Source organism: Bombus vancouverensis, chromosome 5 (genome assembly GCF_051014615.1).
Source record: "Bombus vancouverensis nearcticus chromosome 5, iyBomVanc1_principal, whole genome shotgun sequence".
NCBI classification, from domain to species: Eukaryota; Metazoa; Arthropoda; class Insecta; order Hymenoptera; family Apidae; genus Bombus; species Bombus vancouverensis.
Window position 1 is genome coordinate 3457525 of NC_134915.1, and position 26301 is coordinate 3483825.

Genomic DNA, 26301 nt, shown 5'->3' on the forward strand with positions numbered 1-26301 from the left:
TTTTGCTCGCTTCAGCAGCCAGCTGGTATACTCGACAAGTAAACGCGCATTTCTTCTACGGATCCACGCGCCTACTTTGGCTTTTTCCCAACGATCCTTACGCTTCGAAGAGATAATCGCATTGAGTTTTACTTACACATAATCGAGCGATAATTGACGCGAGCGATCTCTCTACGATAACGATGAATAGATCGCGGATTTTTATGCTTTGATTTATAACGATATTATGATTGATAACGATAAAAACAGAAACCACTTTGAACCTCGTGTTTCAAAAAGATGATCTCTTGTTACGACTTTCAAACAGATTAAATGGAAAAATGTATATCGTAGGTGAACAAAGAGCGAGTGTCCTGCATGAAATTCAATATAGACGCATCTTGCCATGGATTGGCTGACTCTTGCCAAACTCGTTCAATAATATGTCAAATATATCATTCGAAGATATTTTTATTGTTGAGAAGTGTGGATCTTAATTGCCGAAATAAACGTATAGGAACACTTAGATTACACTTAGAATTGATATTAAAATAGTTTCAAATTTATCTAATATGCGATGTATAAGATATTCGTCGATACGAATTTGCACGCGTCTCAGCGCTCTCTTTGTCTCACCATCTTCTTTACTACACTACCAACGGAACAGTTGTATTCTTCTGTTTTACGAGACGCTGTGCACGCACATACCCCTATACACTCATACTCGTATATGTATGTCACTACTACGCGACTAATCTAGTGTAGCACACAAAATTACACATATCTCAGTATTTATATACCGTATAATCGCATTGAGATTGAAGCTAATGCTACAGACAATCTAGACTACAGAAATAAACAAGAATTGTCATTTTCCTGCGATCTTAAATTATAATTAGACTGCGGATTTTCAAGCAAATTCCTTTCTTAGGAGAATATAATCGAAGAACTACAACCTCGGTAGAAAACTGTTTTATCTACCAGCTATTACACACAGTGTTGTACTTTGAATATTTTACGTACTTTTTTGTATCACGTGTATCCTGCGCAATTTTGCACTTTAATATTTCCTACAGGTGCATAAAAATCCACGGTCGAATTATAATGTACGATATTTGCGAGCCATTCGTGGTATTAGAGCAGCGATTAAGCAGAAAAATAAGAGATGAAAACACCGAAAATGAAATAACAACTGATAATAAGAAAATAAGCATTCGGTGTGACGAGTTTGCTATTATCTCATTCCTCGGCTTTTTCGACGAGGCGCTCAAGAGTGGAACCTAACAGTCGCCTAACAGTCGAAAATTACTATCGTCATGCGATCCGTGAAACGCACAATGATGTACCATAACCTCGAAACGCATTACCGCCAAATAACCTCAGGCGAACCTTTTTCTTTCGCTTACAAAAGAACCATGAAACCCATCTGTACGTCCCTTTCGCCGAGGCTTTACAAACATTTAAAGAAAGGAGAAAGTATCGAAGTTAAAAACAGAAAATATTCGTAGTAATTAATAATTTGAAGAAAACGCGCCGTGGACGAAAATATCGACTGGGATAAGTCTTTCTCCATTCCCATAACTGCTGTATGATTAGGTTTAAAATTCTATTAGAATTTGAAATAAAAGAAATGTAGCTTTTGTTATAGACACGAGTGCGGTTACGTCACAGTAACTGATGACTTGATTACGTGAAAATTTGCATCGAATAACGAGCAAATCACTACATTCCGAAGTGATTACTATATTATAGTGAGCTCAAATATCGTATTACGAAGCAATAGTCCTTTCCATCATTAAGTAAATATACAAATGATGTAATGTAATACGTAATTGTAATATGTAATTTTAAAAGTTACAAAAACGAAATTTATTTACCTACTTGAACTGCTTGAAAAAACATCTTAAAATTAAATAAATCATTAGACAATTTTTATTCGTTGTAATTGTGTAGATGATCTAAGAACAATACTCTGCGATCAGAGGCAAAACCTAATTGCCAAGTGACGATTCTTCCCATCCCTAAGCAAATATTTAAACAACGTGACATGATACGATAAAATCTACTTAAAAGTTACAAAAACGAAATTTATTTACCTACTTGAACTGCTTGAAAAAACATCTTAAAATTAAATAAATCATTAGACAATTTTTATTCGTTGTAATTGTGTAGATGATCTAAGAACAATACTCCGCGATCAGAGGCAAAACCTAATTGCCAAGTGACGATTCTTCCCATCCCTAAGCAAATATACAGGGTGGTTGGTAACTGGTGGTACAAGCGTAAAGGGGGTGATTCTACGCGAAAAAAGAAGTCGAAAATATAGAATATAAATTTTTCGTTTGAGGCTTTGTTTTCGAGAAAATCGACTTTGAATTTTCGCTCGGTACGCGTACACCTTATCACGTCTCGTTATAACGGGTCTCACTGTAGATTTTTAAAAAAATTTAAAAAAAGAAAAAATTAAAAAAAAATGTTTATTCTATATTTTCGACTTCTTTTTTTGCGTAGAATCACGCCCTTTCCGCTTGTGCCACCAACCACCCTGTATAAACAACGTAACACGATACGATAAAATCTACTTAGAAGTTACAAAAACGAAATTTATTTACCTACTTTAACTACGTGAAAGAACACCTTTTTATTCATGGTAACTTGTCTCTCGTCATTCTCGACGTATTACATAAACATAAATACGTCGATGACCTAAGAACAATAATTCCTCTATATATCCTACAGTGTTCGAGTTTAACGATCGATTTCAGAGTGAATTAAGAAGCCTACGATCCAAGGCGAAACCATTGATCTGTCCAACGTCAATGACCCTTTTGAATTCGGCCAGTATCGTCGAAACGTCATCCTGCCCTGGCTATTTAGCGACGAAACGAAGTGCCTGTCCACACGCGAACGAATGACGTGGACGGATGTCGAACTGAATTGGCGCAATGACCATAACCAGGGTCTAATGCGGCAATAGATGTGCGACCTTTTCCTTGCCGTTTAAAAGAATGGAACGGAGTGGAACGAAACACGACAGTGGTTCGTTGCACACGAAAGAACTTACTGCTGTTGCTGTTGCTATTGCTATCCTTCCCCCATCAAGCGATTCCAGCCATGACACAAGCGTGAAACGCGTGACGAAAGACATTGCAGAATTCAGGAAACGTCATTTAAACGTGGAAAAAGTCACAGGTTCGCAGGCTACTTACAATCAAAATTGGGTATTATTCGAATTCGAATTCGAATGTGAAATAATTACCTGAATGAATCTATATCGGTGGAATATTTTATTTCGTGGAATAATTATTTGTTTCTCGTAACGAACTTTCTATATTTACTCGAATAACGATTGCAGAATTTTTTGAATAATAATACGAATCATTTTTTGTTCGCGCTTAACTTTGTACAAGTATATACAGACACCGGGTACAATTCTTAGTATTATTTTACCCAAGAAATAATTTACAAAGAACGATAAACTTTCTAACCTGGCATTTGAAAAAGGTTAATTATGAATATTGTTACAATGTTAAAATAATCTGACGATGTAGCTTGACAATTATCTCACGTTCAATACCATGTTCATTCTTGACGCGACACGTAAATATCTACATGTAATATATAAATTTACCGAATGTCCAGCTGGACAAATTGTATAGTAGAAATTAAATAATAAAAAAAAATGTAATATATAATTCTATGCGAATAGATTCTCGTCGGAATAAATTGTTCGATTAAATTTTTATTCCAATATTGTTACAATATTACAATGTTATAATAACTTGATAATGTAGCTTGAAAATATATCACGTTCAGTACCATGTTCATTCTCCACGCGACACGTAAATATCTACATGATATATAATTATCATAATTCTATGCGAATAGATTCTCATCGAAATAAATCGTTCGATTAAATTCTTATTCCTAAATTAAAATAAATAAATTCCTGCACGAATAATTCCTTATACGAAAAAATGTTTACTCGGATAAATGCTTGTTCGATTGGATATTCGTTCGTCAGTGGGAAATAAAATTTCGTTCTTTATTTTTACTCGTTATCTGGCGTTCGAATAAAATTTTGCCCAACACTGATTACAATAGCCGTTTCTCTTCGTCGCAAACAAAACAAAACAAATCGAAGAATTCGCTGGTAAGTGTAACTGGCTGAACGCGATTAATATTCTCGAACTGAATGAATTGAATGTAAATGGATTGGGATGAGCGTAAATATAAAAAATACACGTTTCTTTTCCTCGCGAACAAAATAAAGCGGAGAATTCGCTGGAAAGTGTAAGTAACTGAACGATTAATGTTTTCGAAATGAATGAATTGAATGTAAATGGACTAGAATGAATGTAAATATACTTCCAAGAACACAGAAACGAAAGTGTATGCTTTATTTATATTGCAGTCGATTGGCTTCAGTGGAAAGTTTTGCAATTTTATCGCACCGAGCACTGCTGTATTATATTTACGGAATTGATGTACTAAAATTAGGCTGCGAATGTTTATGCAGATTCAATTTTTTATGAAACCTGTTGAAAATGTGAGACAGAGATTTGTTTCACCAATTAAACGCTACGACGCGTACTATATTGGGTATTTTACATATTTTTACACATTAATATGCATTTCGGCACATTTCAATTTTCTGCGAATTCAAGTCCAATTATCATGTTTCACATTCGTTCGTCACAGAAACTTTGTTACTTGCAAGTGAAATAATCTTGATCAAATGTTGACATCTTCATTTGCCTTTGAACTCTGAACTTTTCCCAGTTAAATGACTCTACAATCCAGATGCCGTTAAATCAATCGAATATGCGGTATATTCCATAGGTTCGCAATTTAATCCTTTAACATTTCTCTAATTACGAGTAACAAAATTCACGTATGCTCTAGCGGTGTTTCAAATGAGAATGAATTCTTTTCATTAGCGAGATAGATGGTTTTTCAAAACAAATTCGTGATCGTAGTAGCTAACGAAACACTGGATAAGATTATAAAAACAAAAGGATAACTAACTATCAGATTGTCTGAAAAGTTTCTTTCGTTTTATAAGGAAATAATAGATGCACAACGTTTTTTGTTTTATATTATTTTGTCGAATTTGTACGATTCATTTTGTTCTGTCGAGATAAACAACGCGACATTTCACAGACTTGGTTTCACGTTTGTACGAAGGTGCATATAAAAAACACGTTTGCGAAAGAAAGGCACTTTCCGGACGACCTAATACTAACGAACTGTCTAGTTGGAACGATGTTGCAGTAAAATCTAAAAACTTCCCTTTCAATCCAATATAAAAAGCAGACAAACACGGTAGAAATAATTGATTTAAGTAGTTTAAATATTCGAAAGTTGAGGTGAAGCTCATTGTCGATTGTTCTAAAATAGAGTAAAACATTCGCAACACTAATGACTTCTCTGTGGATATAGTATGGCCTGAGGAGAAGCGAATGTTATAAACACGGAGATTAATTATAAATTATTAGATCATAAAGATAAATATTAACAACTTTATATAGTTTAAAGTAAATATTTATCGCTAACGTACCATGCATATTTAGAACACAGAGATTAATTATAAATTATTAGATTATAAAGACAAATATTAACAACTCTATATAATGTAAAGTAAATATTTACTGCTAACGTACCATGCATGTTTAGAACTTGCCTTGTTGGTCAATTTAAAATAATATAAATACAAACTCTATATATTTATATAGATATATATATTATATAGATATATAGCGTTATAAGAAATGCAGTTTATTTGGTCGTTAGCTTCTTTTGTTTTTAAATATTTTGTTCTGTCAATAACGAATAGAGTTAGTAAATCGGGCAAATAAAGCTTCAAAACAGCTTGATTTTTCTATCAGGATATTCCTTTTCTCTTCGTTTACCTTACTGAAAAATTATATTTTATGATATGGAAATAAGATAGACGATATTACTGTTTTAAATGTACAGTACAAAGGCACATACGTAATGGATTATTATATATTTGAAGAACAAAAAATATTTGTACACGAGAAATATCAACGGAATAGGAATGAAATAATATTTACACAGAACAAATTTCGATGTTTTTAAACGATGGAAGATCGTGCATGTACCCCGTTGCTTGATTCCTATGTTTTTTACTTTTTTATTTGAAACTTGGAAATGTGTTCCGCATAATCCGGAGATGTTTGCTTGCACGGAACATTGCGAACAAGTTTGTTTTGGATAAACAATGCGCAATCAACGTTCAAGTTAATACAGCACGAATTATTAATTGCAACAACGATTCTCACAACAGGCGTATGTAATGAAGGAAGCTTAGTTCCTACTTTCTTTTTAGGAATTTCGAAATGTCGTCGTACGATGTAATGAAAAGTTTCGATATATAAAGCGAATTCAATATAACACGGATTCCAATTCATCACGGTGATTTTACATTTATGTCGTCGATGAATAAGCCACAAACTTTCCGTAAAAATAATTTCCTAAAAAATAAAGAGAGTAGACTATTACATTGTTCTTCATAAATAAGAGACGAGATGATCTAACTATCATGAAACATAATTTCTGCACCGATACAACTGCTTCATCCTAGTTAATATTTATTAGAATAAAACTGAAGCTTCAAACATATACGTTTTAATAATTATATAATTTATTTGAAATAATTTGGGAAAATTAATTTTATTAAACACCTAAAAATCCCAAGTGTTCGTGAAACAAAAGAGGAAGCGTTAAACAAGGAAAGATGTTCACGCGTATAATCAATCGAACGACTACAAAAACAAAGAACGAGTTCCGAGCAACGCTCAGAATGAATGTTTCATACTCTCTTCTCTCGTTTAGATGTCGTTGTTCGAGTAACAGCATGTCGAGGATAATAAGGTCATAGCAATCTACCCCAACGCGTCCTTGCCTCTGCGCTTCCATCAGCGCAATAACGTCACATTTTTCTAGTTCACTGACCAACCTATCCACTCAAATCGGTCATATTACCGCGTATTATGGATGAAGAATTTACACGAAACTTTTCATCTCGTCACCTGCATACAAAGTTTCAACTGCGTGCGAAACTTTTTCAATTTCACTTGTACATAACTTTGTAACTGCAGCGAGAATAACAAATTTAATTGTTACCCGTAACTTATCAAATTTTCGTGAAGAGCTAGTTCTTTCTTTCTAAATTCGTTAAACTACCGAGATTGCGATATTAGTGGGTATTATTATAATATATTATCTTCTGACAGTGAATAGGTGAAACGTTTTATTATGCATTTTACTTATTGTTATTATTTATTGCCATATTATAACACCAATTTTACTAGGCCCGGTCAATAACCGGTTTCGAAATTTAATTTAAGATTCTACGTTCCTTGTTGTTTCTTTTGTTCGTTTAACTTTATGTAAATTCTTATATTAACAAAAATTGAGAAATTGTTTGAGCAGATGATATTATGAAAAATTGAGAAATTGTTTTCGCAGATAATATAAGAATTTACATAAAGCTAGACGTACAAAAGAAATAACAAGGAATGTAGAATTTTAAATTAAATTTCGAAACCGGTCACTTGGCCAGGCCTGGTAAGATTAGTGTTATAACAGTATGGTAATAAATAATAACAATAAATAAAGTGTAATAGGTAACTAATAAATAAACGTTTCACCTACTCACTGTCAGAAGATGTACTTTGCTTTGGATATCTACATATGTACCTTTACTTCTCTAAGTCCATAAAAACACAAATTTCCTCAGTTTAATAGAAATGTATCAGTGTAGGCTCCTTTCAGATTCTATACTTTACTAACACAGCAATAAAATCTGTATTAGTCTCGTTGGAATGAGTTAAAAATGTTTGAAAGTGGTACAAAATGGTACAATATGAGAATAATATTTATTATCAATATTAACAAAGAAACTTCAAAAAAGCGTGATTCATTAAAAAATTATATACAATGAAATAACGTTATTATTATATTGCTATATTGGTACTTCGAAATTATATTTCGATTGTATTTTATCGTTGTTGTTAAAAAAAAAAAAAAAGACACGCTTTATCAGCACTTAGATATGTCTCCTTTCAACAGATAACGTCTCCTTTAATCCCGATTTCAACCTGAATTTATGTGCGTCAGAAATTTTTTCACGGTCTACAATGCCATTGAGATTCCTGACGCGTAGCAACAGAACAAAGGAAGCGTCAGCACTGTATCAGAACTATCCTGTATCGTTCTCTGGTCATTTTCTCGAGAGTAGCATACCTTTTTACTGACGCTTTCTCTACTTCCGAGACTATAAAAATACAAGACGCTTCGCCTCGAAGAATGATTCTTATGCGATCGTGTGAGTATGCGAGTGGGTATCAATATGCATTAATCGTATATTGTGCAGCATTGAATGACGTTCGAATGTATCTCCACGAACCAATGCCAAATCAGTCGCATAGGCACGCACATCCAATATGCACGTGAGACTGAGAATACGCTAAACTGACGTCACAGGTCTGTAACTGGTAATTATTTTCCAAGTTACTTTAATATTTTAGATGAAAGGAGATGTCCATATCTTCTCACTCGAAGCCTCTAATAAATTAAGAAGACAGCGATACTTCGTCTTCGTGTTATTACGTTTTTCTTTTTTACGTAAACGTAGACACGCATTTCCATAATACCATTGACCATTAATTTTGAGAAATTTAATGCGGTTCACAGACGAAAAGGAATATACAATATCATCTCGATTAAGTAATTTATATTCGTTTCCTGAACAGCTATGTTTCCCACAGCTATAGCTATAATAGGTAGCTATAGCTAGCGACAACTATCAAATTTCATTCGAGTTACGTATTGTACGTATTCTTGATTTTCAATCATTTTTATAATTCTGGATCTAATCGTAAATGTATTAACGAGACTTTTAGTACGTATGATGCCAAATGTCTGATTTGTCATCGGCTGTTTCTCGAAACAATGAACTTTGTATATTACGACCGAAGCAAAACAGAAACCTTCTTATTTGCTAGGAACTTGCGTAAAACATAATTATTATCGAAATCGTTAGCGTAGAATTGACTTCAAAGAATCATTTGCTTCTCCATCTTAATGAAATAATTCCACGGCTATTACGGCAGTTTCAACGTACGCGTTTCTGCAATTACGACCGTTAGTCAGATTATTGCTTCTCATCGACCATTGATACTCGAGTATGTGGGAATAAGAAAATAGAAACGAATTTATTCCTTTGCAACTGACACGTCGTATTTAAAAATGGAATTATGTAATTTATTTATAAGAGATTAAGAAAAACGATCAACTAATTGTGTTAATGAGAAAAATGTTCCAAATATCGGGTATCTTGTGCAAGAACTTAAGTCGTTAAATAACCGATGAAGTTTCTATCTGTTGAAATACGAAATACGAAGAAATATAAAATATGCGTTATTATCAAACTGATATATTCCTAGAATAATATCAAGCAATACAGATAGGATCTCGTTATCATACTATTGTTTCATAATAGGCAGATATATCGTGCATGTATTAGTTTTCCACTATAAACAACATTTCTGCGAAATAAAGGACTGTGATTAACCGAATTTAATGAAGCTGATGTATAATATGGTATCATTGTGATTTCCACGATCATATTGAAATTCGTAAGCTCTTACGATATTATTACATATTTATTACAATTAATATAGTAAATTTTATACAATTAGGTAGAAATACAGTTTTCCTAGTATTTAATAACCAAACTTTGTCAGTACATTTTATGGACTAAATCGAGCGAGTAATAATAACAGTACAGAACAAAGAAAACAATGCTTTAGCCTGTAATTTCGCTCTATTGAATTTTTATGTGGAAAAAATTCGAAAGAAAAAAAGAAAGGAAAAAATATACGTTATGAACTAATACAAACTAAATCAAAATGAACTTTATGGGATAATATCAGTTCATATCATGGGGTAATATCAGTTTTATCAGTTTCGTATCGAGAAGAACAGTGAACATTTTGCAATGGAATATTATCATGCTGATTGAAAATCTATTCTTATCTTATAACAGAGTTCCCACCATATTTCATATTTTTATGAGAACATTTTAATGGAGTTTTCAATGATCCGTGTTTATGTAATATTTTTTGCTTAATTATATCCACGTAATATACTGACAGAGTTTGACCGTCAAATTCTGGGACACCCTGTATAATGGAATTAAGTAAATATGACACAGAATGACAATGTAAACAATTAGACTGATGTACATGTAGCTACTATACATAATTACATTCACATGAAACTAAATATCAAGCTTAATGCTTCAATAGATTAGGTTATCTTTCAGCTGTGTAAGCTTGTGTTAAAATTTGTAATTTAAAAACAAATGTCTCTAGACACGATAAATGTCTTTAAATTGCTAATAAATAAGAAGCCACATAAATGACTGAATTTATGAATTCCTACATATGCAGACGTTATTATGCATTGAATATTACAAAATTACGGATTAAGCGCTTAAGCATGTAATGTAAATACACTTTATAAAGAATAAATATAAAACTTAATATGTACGTGTACATTTAATTACGTATACAATTTTTTCACAGAAAAATTTGATATTTCAAGCTTAAACATTTTTATCAATGCATCTGTAATGTATCCATTTCAAAGTCCAAGAACGGAAAATGTTTAATCTTTGGAAGATAATATCTTCATATTTTGTTCAACAAATAAACTCCACTTCCGTCTTAAGTGTTGGTGTATTTACACCAACACTTGCAGTTTGTAAAAGTTGAAGTTAAATAAACAAAAAGCCTGCGTTTTTATCTCAGAAAGGAGAAAACGAGTTCTTGTATATACCTCAGTCTGAAGTTTCGTTACAAAGTCAAAACATCGAGTATCAATCTCGTAAAACCTTCGAATCTCACGATATACGTATATGTATTTACCGAAACCGGTTTCTAACGACTGAAATAATGAGAAAAAGAGGGAGAGAAGTTGAGAGAACATACCGAACAGGGTTATCGCCAACGAACTGCGACTTCTCGGTGTGAAACGGCGTTCCAAACGTCATAACCGCACAAGTAGGTAATCTAGGTTGCTGTCGATTTTTAGGGTTCTTGCCGGTCTTCTGCCGATTTTCGTTATCGGCCGAGTTCTGACGACCGCCAAAGAGTTCGGCTAGTCAGCTGATCGCGCGATGTTTCATTGCTTCGCTCACTGTACGCATTATCGCTGGAATTTTTCTGCGATCTGTCCTCCCTTTTACTTGCCTCTCGGCTGTTACGCCGCGAAGAATTCGACGTTTAAATTGTACGACTTTAGGAACTCTGTAGACTGTAGAGTGTGTAGAGTTTGATGTTCAACTTTCCCAGACGCGTCGTAACTTGTTCACCGTTCTGGTTAGCGTCGTTCAACGAGTCCCGACAGGCACTAAATTCTACGTGTCTTCCTGTCGACTATCCCGACACAACAGGTCGCTCTACGTGCTCTCGTGCACCGTTCTTGTCACGATCACTCTGTACCGTTCCTCGGCTTATTACAAATATGTTTGATACTTTGGACGCGTCTCCGCTACGATATACTTTGAAAATCTCGAAGGAAATTACAGCGTTTGATGTTGACAGGGTACGACGAGCGAAGATCGATCGCAGAGATGAAAAACGCGAGAGACAGAAGTCACGAAATTTCGCACAGTCTGCTAGTGTCACAAGTAACGGTATTCAGGCGCGGCCAGTAAACACAAATCACGCACGGAAATTCAACGAAGCGACGACACTGATTGGATGGAGCAAGTGCAACGACCTGTCACTTACTCTTTTGCTCTTTTTCGCTGGTATCCACACGGCTCGAAACGCGTTAGTCGCGTGTCCGATTATTCAAATGTTTTTCGTGCTAAATTACACGAAAACATTCACAGCGGCAACGAACAGTATTCGAGCATTGGTCGCGAATGCAACGAATGTGCGAGTGTATGTGAGAAGCACGAGTAACCCGACGAAAGCCGATTAGGGCCGAGTCGAACCGAATATAACGAACCGACTCCTGCCACATCTAGCATCCGACTGGCTCGGAGGAAAGCTGGTCGCGACGTGGGGATTGTGGGGAACATCACCGCCCCCTTTCGTCCCTTGCCTCGGCGCCAGGGGACGCGCCATCGCACTACATAGGACATGTCACTATCCTCGTCCTCAACCCTCTGCAACAACGTGCCACCATCGATATCGGACGTATTTCAAAGACGCATCAAGTAGCTCCTTTCCAGTTTGTTCGCATTTCTCCTGTCCTCTCGAATCCCTTTCGCCTTTCCCGTCTCGTCGAGCGTAAATACGACTCACGTCACAGGAAATTATACGATCATGATTTTCGTCACTTTTTCAGCTGCCTCGCGTCACCTACACGACGTCAGCTGTTATTATTTTTATTTCTACCGGAAATATTATATCGATTGTATTATATCGTTATATGTATCGATGTTATATTATGTTTGGTATTATTTGGCGTCGGTTTCCTACAAGAAAGCTACGTTTTAAGAAATTATCAGATTTCAAATACTTATATAGATTAATTCCAAAAACGAGGTATTTTAACGCACATATCATACAATTAATGGTTGAACGAACTTTCTATTCTAAATCGATGTTTTTAAAAATGTACCTTTCTTAGCAATGTCGTTTTTTCAACAAACTATATGTTTGACATAAAATCGCTTTTCCTTATAGCCAAACGGTAGCCAGCTATGTCAAATACTATTTTCTCGCAGGAAATAAAAATTTGTTACATCTATTTGAATTAATAATAGTGAAATTCCTCGAGTTAAATTCATGTCCTTACCGGGGTTGAGCAACTAGAAATAAAGGCGATATGACAATTTGACATAATGAATCACTTCAACTCTCTTAGTATTTTTATTTTAGAAATGACACAGAGAGAGCAGTTCTATTGTGCGTTAATATATATATATAGACTGTGACTATTGAATAATTAAATATGTTTATTTTCATGCAATATACATGCCACTATTTTTACATATATATATACATATAATATAATCATAAAAGATTATAAAACCTTATGAGATCGTGTTATAAAAATAATAATATGTATATTGCATGAAAATAAACATATTTAATTATTCAATCATCACTATCTTCCGTGTCTTATATAATTATAGTGGTGATAGCTAATTAAACGTGGCAAAAGTTATTAATGGCACGTTGCACGGAGACGTGTACATCTACGTACACACGTAGCAACAAGATCGGTTTAAAGTCACGCAAAATCGTCACGGTGCACGGTAATTTCAAGTATCACTGTACGTGGACATTCTCGTGAGGAATCGTCGAAAATAATCTAGTTTTCCACCTAGATATCATCAAAGGTAAACGGACGCGTGAATGAGGTGATTTACAGGTGCGAAATAAAAATAGGACGTACTGCGTGAGATATAGAGATTTTAAAACGCTTGGAGCTTGTTGCGAGTTCTTTTAAGCTGTGGTATCGCCTGCGGCGCCCTTTTTTCTCGCCTGTTATCGTGTCTCGTAGCTTTTGTTACTTTTTCAAAGACGGTACGATGTGCGTTATTCAGGAAATGGCAATAAAAGGAGCGCATTGATTTCGATAGAATGGGTGCGCGGTGTCTATCTGGAAACGAAACAAGGACGCGATAGAGCCAGCTAGAAAAAGTTCTAATACCGCGCAGCTGACGTTGGCCTTTATTTGGCCAACCTTACAAAGTCTTGTCACGGTTCTAAGTATGATAATAGGAAAAACGTGGTTCTCTTAGCGCCCTTTGTCTAATCATCCGAGCAGTCGAACTCGCGCTCGTGTAATTTTTTCTCCTCCAGCGACAAGAACTCGGTATGCGTTTTATTAGATTTTGTACGTCAATAAGAACGTGCAGCGGCTGGTGAAATTTATTTTTATGAATGATGTATTAGAAATATGTTGAAAATTTGTATGAATATATAACGTTACACGAAACATTTTGAATTTCATTAACACTGTAACGGGCAGTAGTTGTAATGCGGATTTTCAACCGTTTATGGAATATTTTGAAGACAAAAATGCACATGATATATGAAAATCCATAAAACGAAATATAATACTCATTACAGTTTCCAACAGACCGAACGAATTTCAATTTGTTTCATTTCTCTAATTGTGCCCATGAAAACATAATATTAGTATCTGTAATTCTATTGGTAAAATTCAAAAATGTAGGTATCGTTTATATTTATTATTATTTCTTATTATATACAATTTATTTTGTGCAAACATATATATAACAAAAAATTTGCTTTACACGAATGTAGACATAACGAAGATTGTTTACTTGAAATTAACTTAAAATAAGTTAACAGCAAGATTATAATCCAACCAAGACTATATAAGAATACAAAAAATTAGAACGTAAACGAGATTACGTAGACTGTAGCAACTGCATAAGATGATTTTTCTAGACACATTAGACCATATGGGTGTATCTTAAACTCTTGATGTTAACGACGATAGTTAATTGTAGAGAAAATTACAGACTGCACGGTTCTTCGAAAAAGTAGGGCATCGTCAATTTACGGCATAAGACGTTACCTTTTGTACGCAAATAAAAGTAGATCTCTTCAGTCGCGTTTCTTAAGTTTAAATAAAATCTCCGGAGTATTAAAGCCAAAGTCGGCGTGTTCATTTGCTCCGCTCTATTTCATTATTAAATCCTTCGGTGTAATACGAGAGAATATCTACATTCATGGTACAAGCGTCGAGCCAGCTTCGATCGGAAACACGATTTAGTTGCTTAACCTTTTCGAAAAATACGAGCTATATTTAAAAAAGGGAAGGGGGATAAACGTTAGGACGACAGTTTTAAAATCGAGTAAAGTTTTCAACGCGTAGATGCTGTGTCAGAGATGGAATGGTTAAAAATGAGAAAATGTCATTGACGTTGAGAAACTTATTGATGACGCAGTTTGCATCTCGTATCAAACGTCCCACGTCAGATCGTTAGTCCCAACGTGCGACGTAATTCCACTGAGCCTGACCTACCACGAGATAGGCAGATATTTCTAAAACCAATGAATGAACGATCGATAAGGTGGGCTGACGGGTTGAAAGATCCAGTGATTCCGAAAATTGCTAAAGGAAGAAAGTTAAATGAAGCTGGAACGGTAAGCTGGTCTCATCCTTTCTTATTAAACCTATGGAACATGTATAAACCGCACCTAACGATTCGAAATTCGATATATGTAGCAGCTTTAAAATTTAAAGTCAGCCAATCTACGAGACGCTATTAACAACGCTTCTTGTTACAAGTTATGCCTCTACTTCCTCTGTATTCTTTTTCTTGTTACTTTCTGGTATTTGATAATATATTCTTGCAACTTTCGTTCTATGCAGCTTCGTAGGATAAAAACAAGACTGTAATTGAATAAATTAAATTTTGGTAAATGCTGGTACAAGTAAGGAACTGTTGATGAAGAAAGATGAAGTGAGACTCTTAAACGTCGTTAAAATAAAAGCTACATCGTTTAACGTCCTATCGCTACGGAATTTCCTTTATTTTTGCGATAAAGAAACAGAATCGATTGAAGCCTTTTACTTTAATCTGAAATTAGAAGTTAAAAATCCAATGAATATGTCCATATAAAATAGAACGATACAGCAACAGTTAGAAAAAATTTTCAAAATGTAATTTTCAAAATGTAACGTAACGTTATAGAAAACTGAAGATAAAGTATCAGTTTTTTTTAACGAAGATTATAACGATAGTATTCCCGTAAAATATGAAAATTCCAAGAAACGCGAGATTAATGAAAGTTCCTCTCTTTGAATTCCATCAACTAAACCACGTTATTTTCATATGATATCCAAATAAAAGTGTATTTAAAGCTGTAAGCTTCATTATCGTAGGATTTACGTATTAAAAAATCTTTTATTATTGATATTGCATCAAAAATGTTCTCTGGAATATTACGAAGCTTAAAAACAATACATTGATGTATATGGAAGATATGGAAGATTATTACCACATTTAGCAACGATATTTGAAATTTGTTTCGCGCAAGAACGTGTAATATATAATTCATGATTAATCGGATTCACAAAATCGATGATCAGAATCCTATTTCATTTTCCTTTGCGACACGTAACGCTAAATATACCATCGATCGTAATCGGATTCATACGATCAAATGAATCAGTTTCTCTTTTTTCATATCTGATTCAACATAATACTCTTTTCTGTTAAGAGAAGAGGAAAATTTATATACAAGTTTCGAGAATTATGTAAAAAGAATCGAGACACCGATGAATCGACGACTATAGTAGAATTTCAAGTAGAATGCCTAAAAATAAACCAGAAATTCATCGTTCGTAACACGCCTACTTGGAAATCTCACCGACCACCCACCCTCTATCTATTTTATTAATTTTCCATTCCCTGTTTTCCCGGTTTAACGCGAAAGCAGATAAGAGCCAAGGACTATAAAAGTGTCTCGTTCAAAATCAAAGTTCTCTGATATTTTCTGAATATATGTATAGAATATGTATGTATATGTGTATAGTATTTGCTGTTGAATTGGCAGGCCGTATTTCTCTGCGGCATGTTATCGAAAGTAAAACAGCGTGTAAATTCACGGAAATATGTATGTATCGTAAATTCTCTTATGCCGTAAGTAAAAGTTGTATTATTACTGCGTGTATTGTAAGTTAAAAGTCGCAGAATTTTTATTAGACATTTCTTCAATTTGCATCAATCATGAACACGTGTTTTGCATCTAAGGTACATTCAAACGATCAATACTGTTGCCAATATTTACGTATTTATTTAGGAGTTTAGCTTAAGGTGTTTCCAGTGACCATAAAGTCACCAACGGCTACCAAACAAAATGAAAAGAAAAAAGAAACATAATTTTTAATTACTTGCTTGAAACATTGAGTAATATCTGGTTACATGGAATCGAGTAGATTTATCTGTTTAAAAATCGCTAACGCGTCAAGAGAATCGTTCAGGTTAGATCTAATTTCGGTTTTGACATTAAAATATGCTACATGGTAATGACGATGTTGGCGATCCAATCAGAACAACATCAAAATCCAACGAGAACTCGGCACGTGATTGTTTTGTTATTAAATGTTCATGGGTTAGTCTACAATGTGATAATCCGGGTAAGGGTAGCTTTATTTTTTCTGGTTTGTGTTGGAACCTTCGATTCTTATGGTCTTGTCAATATTATTGTCAATATTGAAGGATGTCAACATTGTCGTACGCAAGAGATCCTCTAGCCGATCAATGGGTCGAGTTTAAACCAAGCTCATTTAAACACTTTAAAGCGTGTTTATTTTTATTCTTGTATTAATTTTAATAACTCATTTTAATATTTAGGTGGAGCCAACAGACGCAGAGACAGCGTCGTCTGTGGACGTACCTTATCTGATAAGTTCAGAACAACACGTTAGTATTGTTAACACGTCTAGGAAAATAATAATCAATTTAGGTAACAAATAAAAAGGTAAACTTGACTGAAATTGGAAACGAATTGCAGAACCTTCGTCTTGAGGTAAATACATTGAAGGCGAAGGCTGATGAAATTGACATTATGGTCAAAACTTGCCAACATAAATAAAAACATTAGATTTTTACAAAAAGAGAAGCGTTAAAAGTAACCATCAGAATATGGGAGGCGATGGCAATGTGGTTAACGTAGCTGGCTACAAACATGTCAGGACTCTGGTTCGAATCCTCGGCTGTGTGTTGTAATTCTGTCTCCAATTTTTCAGGATGGCTCTTGCTTACTTGAACAAAGCTCAGCTCGGGATGAGAGGAGGAAAAAAAAGGGGGAGAAGGAGAACCAATCGTAAACCAAAAAAAAACGACGGTTGCCAAGTGAAAAAAGTGAGAAAATCCCCGAAACAAAAACATGTGAAAGGGAGGGGAAAAACGTGTAGTATACTTTGTCGTGTAGGATTTTCTCCAAATCGTCCTGTGGATCCTTCATAATACGAAGCTTGAAAAATTGAGTATAAAAATTTGTATTCGCGATGATATTCTACATAAAAAATAATGACAATATTTGTGTATATTGTCAGTACAATATTAAAAATCTTGAATATTGACAATAACATTGATCGTTTAAACAGGGCGAATATGAGAAAGTTATTATATTTCATTTGCCATGCAAATAATAACGTTTTTATATTTCCTGCGCATGATTTACTTTGATTAATTGTAAGCAATGAAGCAGCAAAAATGGAACATGAAAGTATTTATATATAAAATATCATGAGATTTATTAATGACAATAATTTTATTGGTAAAATAAACATTATTTCAAAATTGATATCATCTGTACATCTTTATTCATTAAACATTTATTCGTTTTTCTTATCCGTTACGTTCCATTGCTTGTATTCCTATTTATTTAATTTGTACAATTGTTATTCACCTCCAGTTGAACTTGTATCATCATTCGAAAATGCTTCTACAATAACAAAGTAATATACAGTGTCTAACAGTAATTTCTAATTTCACTGATAATTACAATGAATATTTATTTAAGTCTTTTAAAGAGACAACTTAATAAACGTTTATCCAAAATGTTTATCAGATATAGAAGAGAACACTTTTCCCAAACAATTCCAATTTTCTCTGTTACCTATCTTATCAAGTTGATTCAAGTTTTCAGTTCAATGAATGGCAAATTGAATGGCAGAGGACGATAAACAAACAGTCACTTTGTACAAGGGCTCGCAGGATACTATAAACAGCTACTATTTGTTTCGCTAATCTTCGTACAATTTGAAACAGTCACGTCGAAAATAACTTTCGCTCTTCACGCTGTAAATCATATCGCGGCGCGAGATTTAGAAAATAAATTCCGCTGGCAATCGCGCTAAGAAAACAAATTGTACCCTTTGTTTCGCGAAAGTTCGTGTAACATTGCGTGCAAACATAGCGCAATCTTCTCAGTCGTGCGTAACAACAGAGCTTTTAAAAGCATCGCGAAATATCCTCGTACTTTATGTTCTACTTCCCTTGATACGTACGGCGTTAATCAACGAACGATCAATGAGTTGCAAATGCCGATAGAAAGCGTACTACCTGCGAGCCAAAAGCAAACAGAAATAAAGCGCGGTACAATCGTTGCGACGTATAAAATGGCCCTGTAAAAGGCAAGGGAGCGCGCGTGCCGTCACACGAAAACTTGTCAGATCCTTCGAATGGAACTCGTGGGTGTTAAAACCTTCGATCGAGCTTGCTGACCGAGATGTTACAAGGACGGTGTTCCGCAGCTGCAGCTGCAGACTAGCCATGCATATAAAGATGCAAACGTGGAAGGAAGTAGCGCGAGCGTGCATTAAGATAATTATTCAGCGCCGTTGGGAAAATGCTGTAAAGCCGATTGTCTTCGTGCACACCCTTGGCTATTTTAATTAAGTTTCTCGGCCAATTAAGCCGCAATTTTTTACGCAGCAAGATTTCCAAATAGCTGTGCCGAATAAACGTTCATTGTTCATCATCGAGAATATTTTTGTGCCGACGTTATGGATAATTGTTTGGATACCAGTAATGGTAACGGGATTCGTTAAAGCAATTTTGAGCATATCGTGAGTAAAAAATTTCATAATCGTGATATGATTCGTCATGGTAATTTTTAGCATGTCTTAAATAAAAAGTTTCACAATGATAATAAGATTTGTTGAAGTAATCTTGAGCACATCGTACATAAGGAATCTCGTAATGTCGTTATGATACGTTAAAGTACATTGTATTGGGTTGGAGTTTGTCAAAACCACCTAATGGCAAAATCCGCATTCACTTAGTTGCCAATCCAATAAATAAGAAATTTCTCTGCATTAGATATGCAGAGTGGACCAGCTAAATAGAGTCGTAAATTTAATCATCCTAGATTTTCAGATTTTATATCCTTATTTATCGTTACATGAAAGCTTCCTAAGCCAAAGTTGGGCTATTTCGAAAAACGCATGTCATAGTGGAAAGAATCTTTCTCAAGGTGCTAAATTTATCATATACCAGTCGATACGCTTTTTATTCTCTGTATAAAAGTATTAAGACGATGTCGCAAAAAAATTATCTTAAGAAATGCTTTTTCTGCCGTTATTTGTCTCAGTAAAATCTTGAAAAGGTTTTTATACGACAATGAATAAGATAGATATTTAGACGATGCCATTTAGCTGCTCCGCGCTGTATAAAGAGTTCAATAAATTGAATATATATAGATTTGTGGAATTTAATTGTAATTTAATCTGTTCGACGTAATATTTCTAATGGCAATTTGAACATGAATATCGATTTCAACTCGATGAAAATTCGTATTTCAGAATACTTCAACTCTGTTAACAAACGTAAAGGAATTAATTTTTCAATTAATTTTCAATTAATTAATTACACTAAATCGTTCTCATAAATTAAGAGATATTAGAATACAATATTTTCTACTTTATAGTACTTTTGCAATTATCGGGTTTTTATCTGGTACTTTTCTTTATCGAGTACTAAATCTATAGCAAATACTCTAAGGAATATCAATCGATATCGGGATTCTTGTTAGGATTCTTATTATTCCGAGCACGTAAAACGAACAAAACCCGTAAAAGCAATTTCTTCAAACTTCTGCATCGATTAAGCAACTGTAAAAAAATAAAATCATCACTGTCTATGAAAATATTCGAACATTTACAACGAAAATGTTAAAATAAAATATCAATATGTATTAAGATTATGTGTACGTGTGTGTACATGAACTAGAAAAATTTAGTGTATATGAATAATGACATTTTTAGATACGTCAAACAGAACTGTACCATGCATTACGATTTATTTGACGTCATATAATGCTGAAAGAGAAAGTAGTAAATAAATAACGATATTTATTTAATTTAAAAATATGAGATTTATTATTAATACAAAGAGAATTATTGATACATTCGACTGTCAGCAATTAATTAGTAGAAAGAATAATGTAAGAGATATTGGAACATGAATTTATTATCGATACTTTTTCAATTAATCATCCTCCTCCTTTCACTTTAATAATCTCCTACGCACAGTACCTTCTCCTTTTCGTATTATATTAATTAATGTCTTGCTGACAGTTGATTGAGTATCGTCTTACTTGGATAATATTTCAGATTCTGAACTTTGGTTATTTTTAACATAATATTTTCTAGTCGTTCTTTTACTTCAACCTCTAAGAATTCAGGCGAGTTCACTTATTTTCTACTTATTTGGGAATTTACTTGGTTGGAAGTTTGAAGTTGTTCGAAGACATGTTTTGTAATAACCATTTCCTAGTATCCTCTTTATTATTTTTTACAGAATTTAACTTCTTCTTTCTAAATTTTCTCTCAAAATATGCAAATAAACAATTTAGTCTGTTGATTTAATCGGTTCTCAAATATGAAGTTGATGAAATATGAAATATGAAGTTTGAAGTTGTTTGAAGACTTGTTTTGTAATGACCATTTCCTACTATCCTCTTTATTATTTTTTACAGAATTTAACTTCTTCTTTCTAAATTTTCTATCAAAATATGCAAATAAACAATTTAGTCTGTTGATTTAATCGGTTCTCAAATATGAAGTTGATGAAATATGAAATATGGAGTTTGAAGTTGTTTGAAGACATGTTTTGTAATAACCATTTCCTACTATCCTCTTTATTATTTTTTACAGAATTTAACTTCTTCTTTCTAAATTTTCTATCAAAATATGCAAATAAACATTTTAGTCTGTTGATTTAATCGGTTCTCAAATATGAAGTTGATGAAATATGAAATATGAAGTTTGAAGTTGTTTGAAGACATGTTTTGTAATAACTATTTCCTACTATCCTCTTTATTATTTTTTACAGAATTTAACTTCTTCTTTCTAAATTTTCTTTCAAAATATGCAAATAAACAATTTAGTCTGTTGATTTAATCGGTTCTCAAATATGAAGTTGATGAAATATGAAATATGAAGTTTGAAGTTGTTTGAAGACTTGTTTTGTAATGACCATTTCCTAGTATCCTCTTTATTATTTTTTACAGAATTTAACTTCTTCTTTCTAAATTTTCTTTCAAAATATGCAAATAAACAATTTAGTCTGTTGATTTAATCGGTTCTCAAATATGAAGTTGATGAAATATGAAATATGGAGTTTGAAGTTGTTTGAAGACATGTTTTGTAATAACCATTTCCTACTATCCTCTTTATTATTTTTTACAGAATTTAACTTCTTTTTTCTAAATTTTCTATCAAAATATGCAAATAAACATTTTAGTCTGTTGATTTAATCGGTTCTCAAATATGAAGTTGATGAAATATGAAATATGAAGTTTGAAGTTGTTTGAAGACGTGTTTTGTAATAACCATTTCCTACTATCCTCTTTATTATTTTTTACAGAATTTAACTTCTTCTTTCTAAATTTTCTTTCAAAATATGCAAATAAACATTTTAGTCTGTTGATTTAATCGGTTCTCAAATATCCCACAGTCACAAATTATAACGCTGTTTCCTCCATGCTTATACACATATTGGCGTATAACAGTATTCCAAAATCTGTTATTCTTGATAGTGTACATTATCTAGCAAACTTGATACACTTGTTCTTTAGTCGCGTTAATAAAGGATTTGTTTCCTGACTATAGGGTCATCTGTAACCCACATCACGAATCGTTTGAAAGGGCCTTCATATTATAATCAACTTCAATCGTTTCTACCAATCACGGGACACTTGTTCGAGTATTACGCTTTAGTGTTCATAAAATATCATGATTACGATACGAGTTTTATTTTTGTAGTCGTTCCGAATATTTTTGGTGTTCAATGGAACCGGTTTCGTTATTTCTTAACAACAAACTGCGGACGAATTTTGCGCCGTTCGCACGATTTTTCTGAGCGATTGACCGTCTCTTCTCGATTTTACAATTTTATGAAAGATTATAATCGCGACTTGTACAAAATAGTTTCACGTTTTTCTTGCGTATTTACAAACAAAAAAATAGCTTGTACAAGTGAAAATAAGTTGCAAATAACTTGTACATACATATTCACCTCTACAGTACTTTGGGTGTTCCTGAAGATGTTGCTTGAAGAATTTTAAACACTATACCGGGACGTTACATTATTCTGTTTCTTTAATTTAATTGTTGACAAACGAATGTAAATCATTCTAATTTACACAAATAGAAATTATTTATATTTCTTCTGTAATAATTTAATTAATAATTCCATAATAATCCAATCAATAATCCGAAATAATTTTCAAATTACCAAAAGGCAGCTTGCGAAAGATTTTCAAATATTTATACCCAAACCTAAGCCAGATTCCTAACAAATAATAAAATAATTTAGATCGAAAACAGGCTTTGTCTTTCTCCATGTCCAACTATCGAAGCTGCTCGTTCTACCGACTTCGTTGAGTTGCCAGTTCAAAGAGTCAAGTTCTTCATAAACAGAAAATACCATTTTAATAAAATGATCTTATCGCGAACTCTGAAGTATCAGTCACTCGAAACTGTTTTTCCAATAGTTCGATGAAAAACCGATATTACTTTCTCATCGAGCCAACGTATCGTATTTACAATTCTCCGTGTAAAAACTGATATTGTTCAATTGATGTTGGTTCAAATTGATCTTTCTGCAGGGCCGGCGTGACCTTTTACAGGACCGACGTGACCTCTTACAGGGCCGACGTGACCTTTTACAGGGCCGAGTTTAAAAATATTGCGGGGCCTGAATACGCATTGAAATCCTACACTTAAATTTTACAACGAGGAATTATTTATTTACAAATGCTGTTACATATTATATATTTTTTATAAGCAGTTTTTTAAACAAATCCAAAGTAGAAAATCTGTAATCATGTATGACTTTTGCAAAAAACTATTGATGTAGTTTAATTTCTCCAAAAACGCCTGGATTTTTTTTATCTAAAGTAGCTTCCAGGATATGAGCACTTTACGGAGTTACACTGAACTTTCATGATTTTTCTCACTCCTTTAAACTGAATCATCGCTACTAAAAAAAAAGTGTCTTGCATCTGTTAATGGTATCGTCATTCTGTAAAAAGTTAATCAAAATCGGTGTTTTTTATTTTTAATTTTAATTTTAATTTTAATTTCCATAGACCGCGGAGCCGGATTCCGGCGAACGCACTAAACCAGCCTTGCGCGGGCCCTGCCCTTCTGTATCAACTTTCATCTCTGCAGTTACAGGTTAGCATCTTCGCCACGTGTCTCAGCACAAGCGTGCTTCGTCAACTGGTTTCTGCGACTATTTCTATATTCGCGACGAACGCCAGAGCATGTTCCGAGTATCTGAAAGAATCTGTAGCGGCACATGCGTCTTAGGACGTTTCGATTCGAAGACACATCACGTAGTTGTTTTGCCACTACGATTAAGAGGATTAACACTGTACGATGCACATAATGTAACAAACAAACTCTGGACAAAGCAATTTCGCTGCTACGTGCAACCTACAACCGGCGACAAGTTCAAACCTTTCGGTACGCCCCTCGACCAGTATAAATAGACGACCATGTCCTCCAGACACAGTGAGTAATGCGAATGAATATCAGTATCGAGTCAGTAAGTATAACGAATCAATCTAACGAATCAGCATAACGATTAGTATCAGTACCGCAGCATTGCGTAATCACATAACGAATATTATCAAGCGAGCAATGCTCGCGATTAATTTTGTATTCTACAGTTTAAAATACCTGTAAATATAGCTAATTAAATCAACTCGTCTCGTTATTACTTTAACCAACAGCACGTCACACCGTCTACCACATATCGACCAGACATTTGCGGGATGCTCTCAGAGCATTCGGATGTTCGATTTCCGATGGCAACGATCGTCAAACGGCGAACAGGTGCTCTATACTTTCGTTTTACTGGACTTTGCTAAAGTAAGCGGAGTTGCTTTAAACGCAGCGTAACGCAGATTGTTGTCTGCGAGCGAGAAATGGTACCACGCGAGTTGCATCCGTTTTAAATTCCATTAGCAGAAGGAACAAGCAGAAGGAAAATTCTCTGAAAGCTGGCGCGCAACTGGTACATTTGTCATTGTCGTCCGGGGGCCTAGTAGCTTCGCTGTCGCTGTAAATGTTTGTTCATGCTGGACAAACTGGGTCGAACGAGTAACAACGCCGTCGAAATTCTCCGCGGAATTACCAACTGTTCCGCTCTTTCTCCTTTTCCTACTTTTTTCTGCCGTCTCTACGAAGAAGCTTCGATGGACATCGTGACCGTGGTAGGGTAACGTGGACAAAGAGAATTCGGCCCATGTCGCGAGCTGGCTCCATGCCGAGGAAACCGTGGAACGCGGCATACAATTTCGATCCAACGATCACGGCCAGAATGCATCACAGCGAGCACCGTGTGCAGCGCGTCGTTCCTCTACATCATACGTCGAGTTCCTGTGATAGGGGCGCGTTAGCCTCCGGATGATGAGATGCCGAGGGAAATACGGATTGATATTCGAGTAAAATCCTCTTCGGAGATATCCGGACGTGTAATATTTCAGGGAAACTTTAAAGCACTCTGTGTCTCCTATATTTCTTACTTTCCTGCCAGGTTCTTATTTTTTTGTTCTTTTTTATTTCTTTAGCGACACGACGTACAAACAAGACAAATTTACGAGCTCATGATTTACAGCAGGTACCTCTTTGTAGGTTTTTACGTCATTGAGAAATGTTATTCTGTTTATGAAATTTGAAAAGAATCGATTAGGAAAAGAATTGGCTGAGAAGAAGATAGAAAAAGTTCTGTGTCAATTTTGCAGCAGCTTCGTATCGAATTTTGTTTAATCAGAAATAATACAACGAATTAATGAGATCCTCTGTAGGTTTCTACATTGCTGAGAAATGTGATTCCATTTATGAAATTTGAAAAGAATCGATTAGAAAAAGGGTTGGCTAAGAAGAAGGTAGGAAAAGTTCTGCGTCAATTTTGCAGCAGTTTCGTATCGAATTTTGTTTAATCAGAAATAATACAACGAATTAATGAGATCCTCTGTAGGTTTCTACATTGCTGAGAAATGTGATTCCATTTATGAAATTTGAAAAGAATCGATTAGAAAAGGGGTTGGCTAAGAAGAAGGTAGGAAAAGTTCTGTGTCAATTTTGCAGCAGCTTCGTATCGAATTTTGTTTAATTAGAAATAATACAACGAATGAATGAGATCCTCTGTAGGTTTCTACATTGCTGAGAAATGTCATTCCATTTATGAAATTTGAAAAGAATCGATTAGAAAAAGGGTTGGCTAAGAAGAAGGTAGGAAAAGTTCTGTGTCAATTTTGCAGCAGC

The 26301-nt window shown here is 34.3% G+C and overlaps 1 protein-coding gene across 4 annotated transcripts in view; it reads right to left on the reverse strand.

The window, feature by feature from the left end:
- LOC117159861 (uncharacterized) overlaps positions 1-26301 on the reverse strand; it is a 213852-nt gene that overhangs the window by 157077 nt on the left and 30474 nt on the right. Inside the window, exon 1 of one of the 4 annotated variants that reach the window (XM_033340036.2) lies at positions 11001-12052. The exons of the other annotated variants lie outside the window; for them this stretch is intronic. Within the exon in view, the coding sequence (XP_033195927.1) occupies positions 11001-11062 (62 nt within the window). The 5' untranslated portion in view covers positions 11063-12052. Of the gene's footprint in view, positions 1-11000; positions 12053-26301 lie in introns of those variants that run through there. 4 annotated transcript variants of the gene reach the window in all.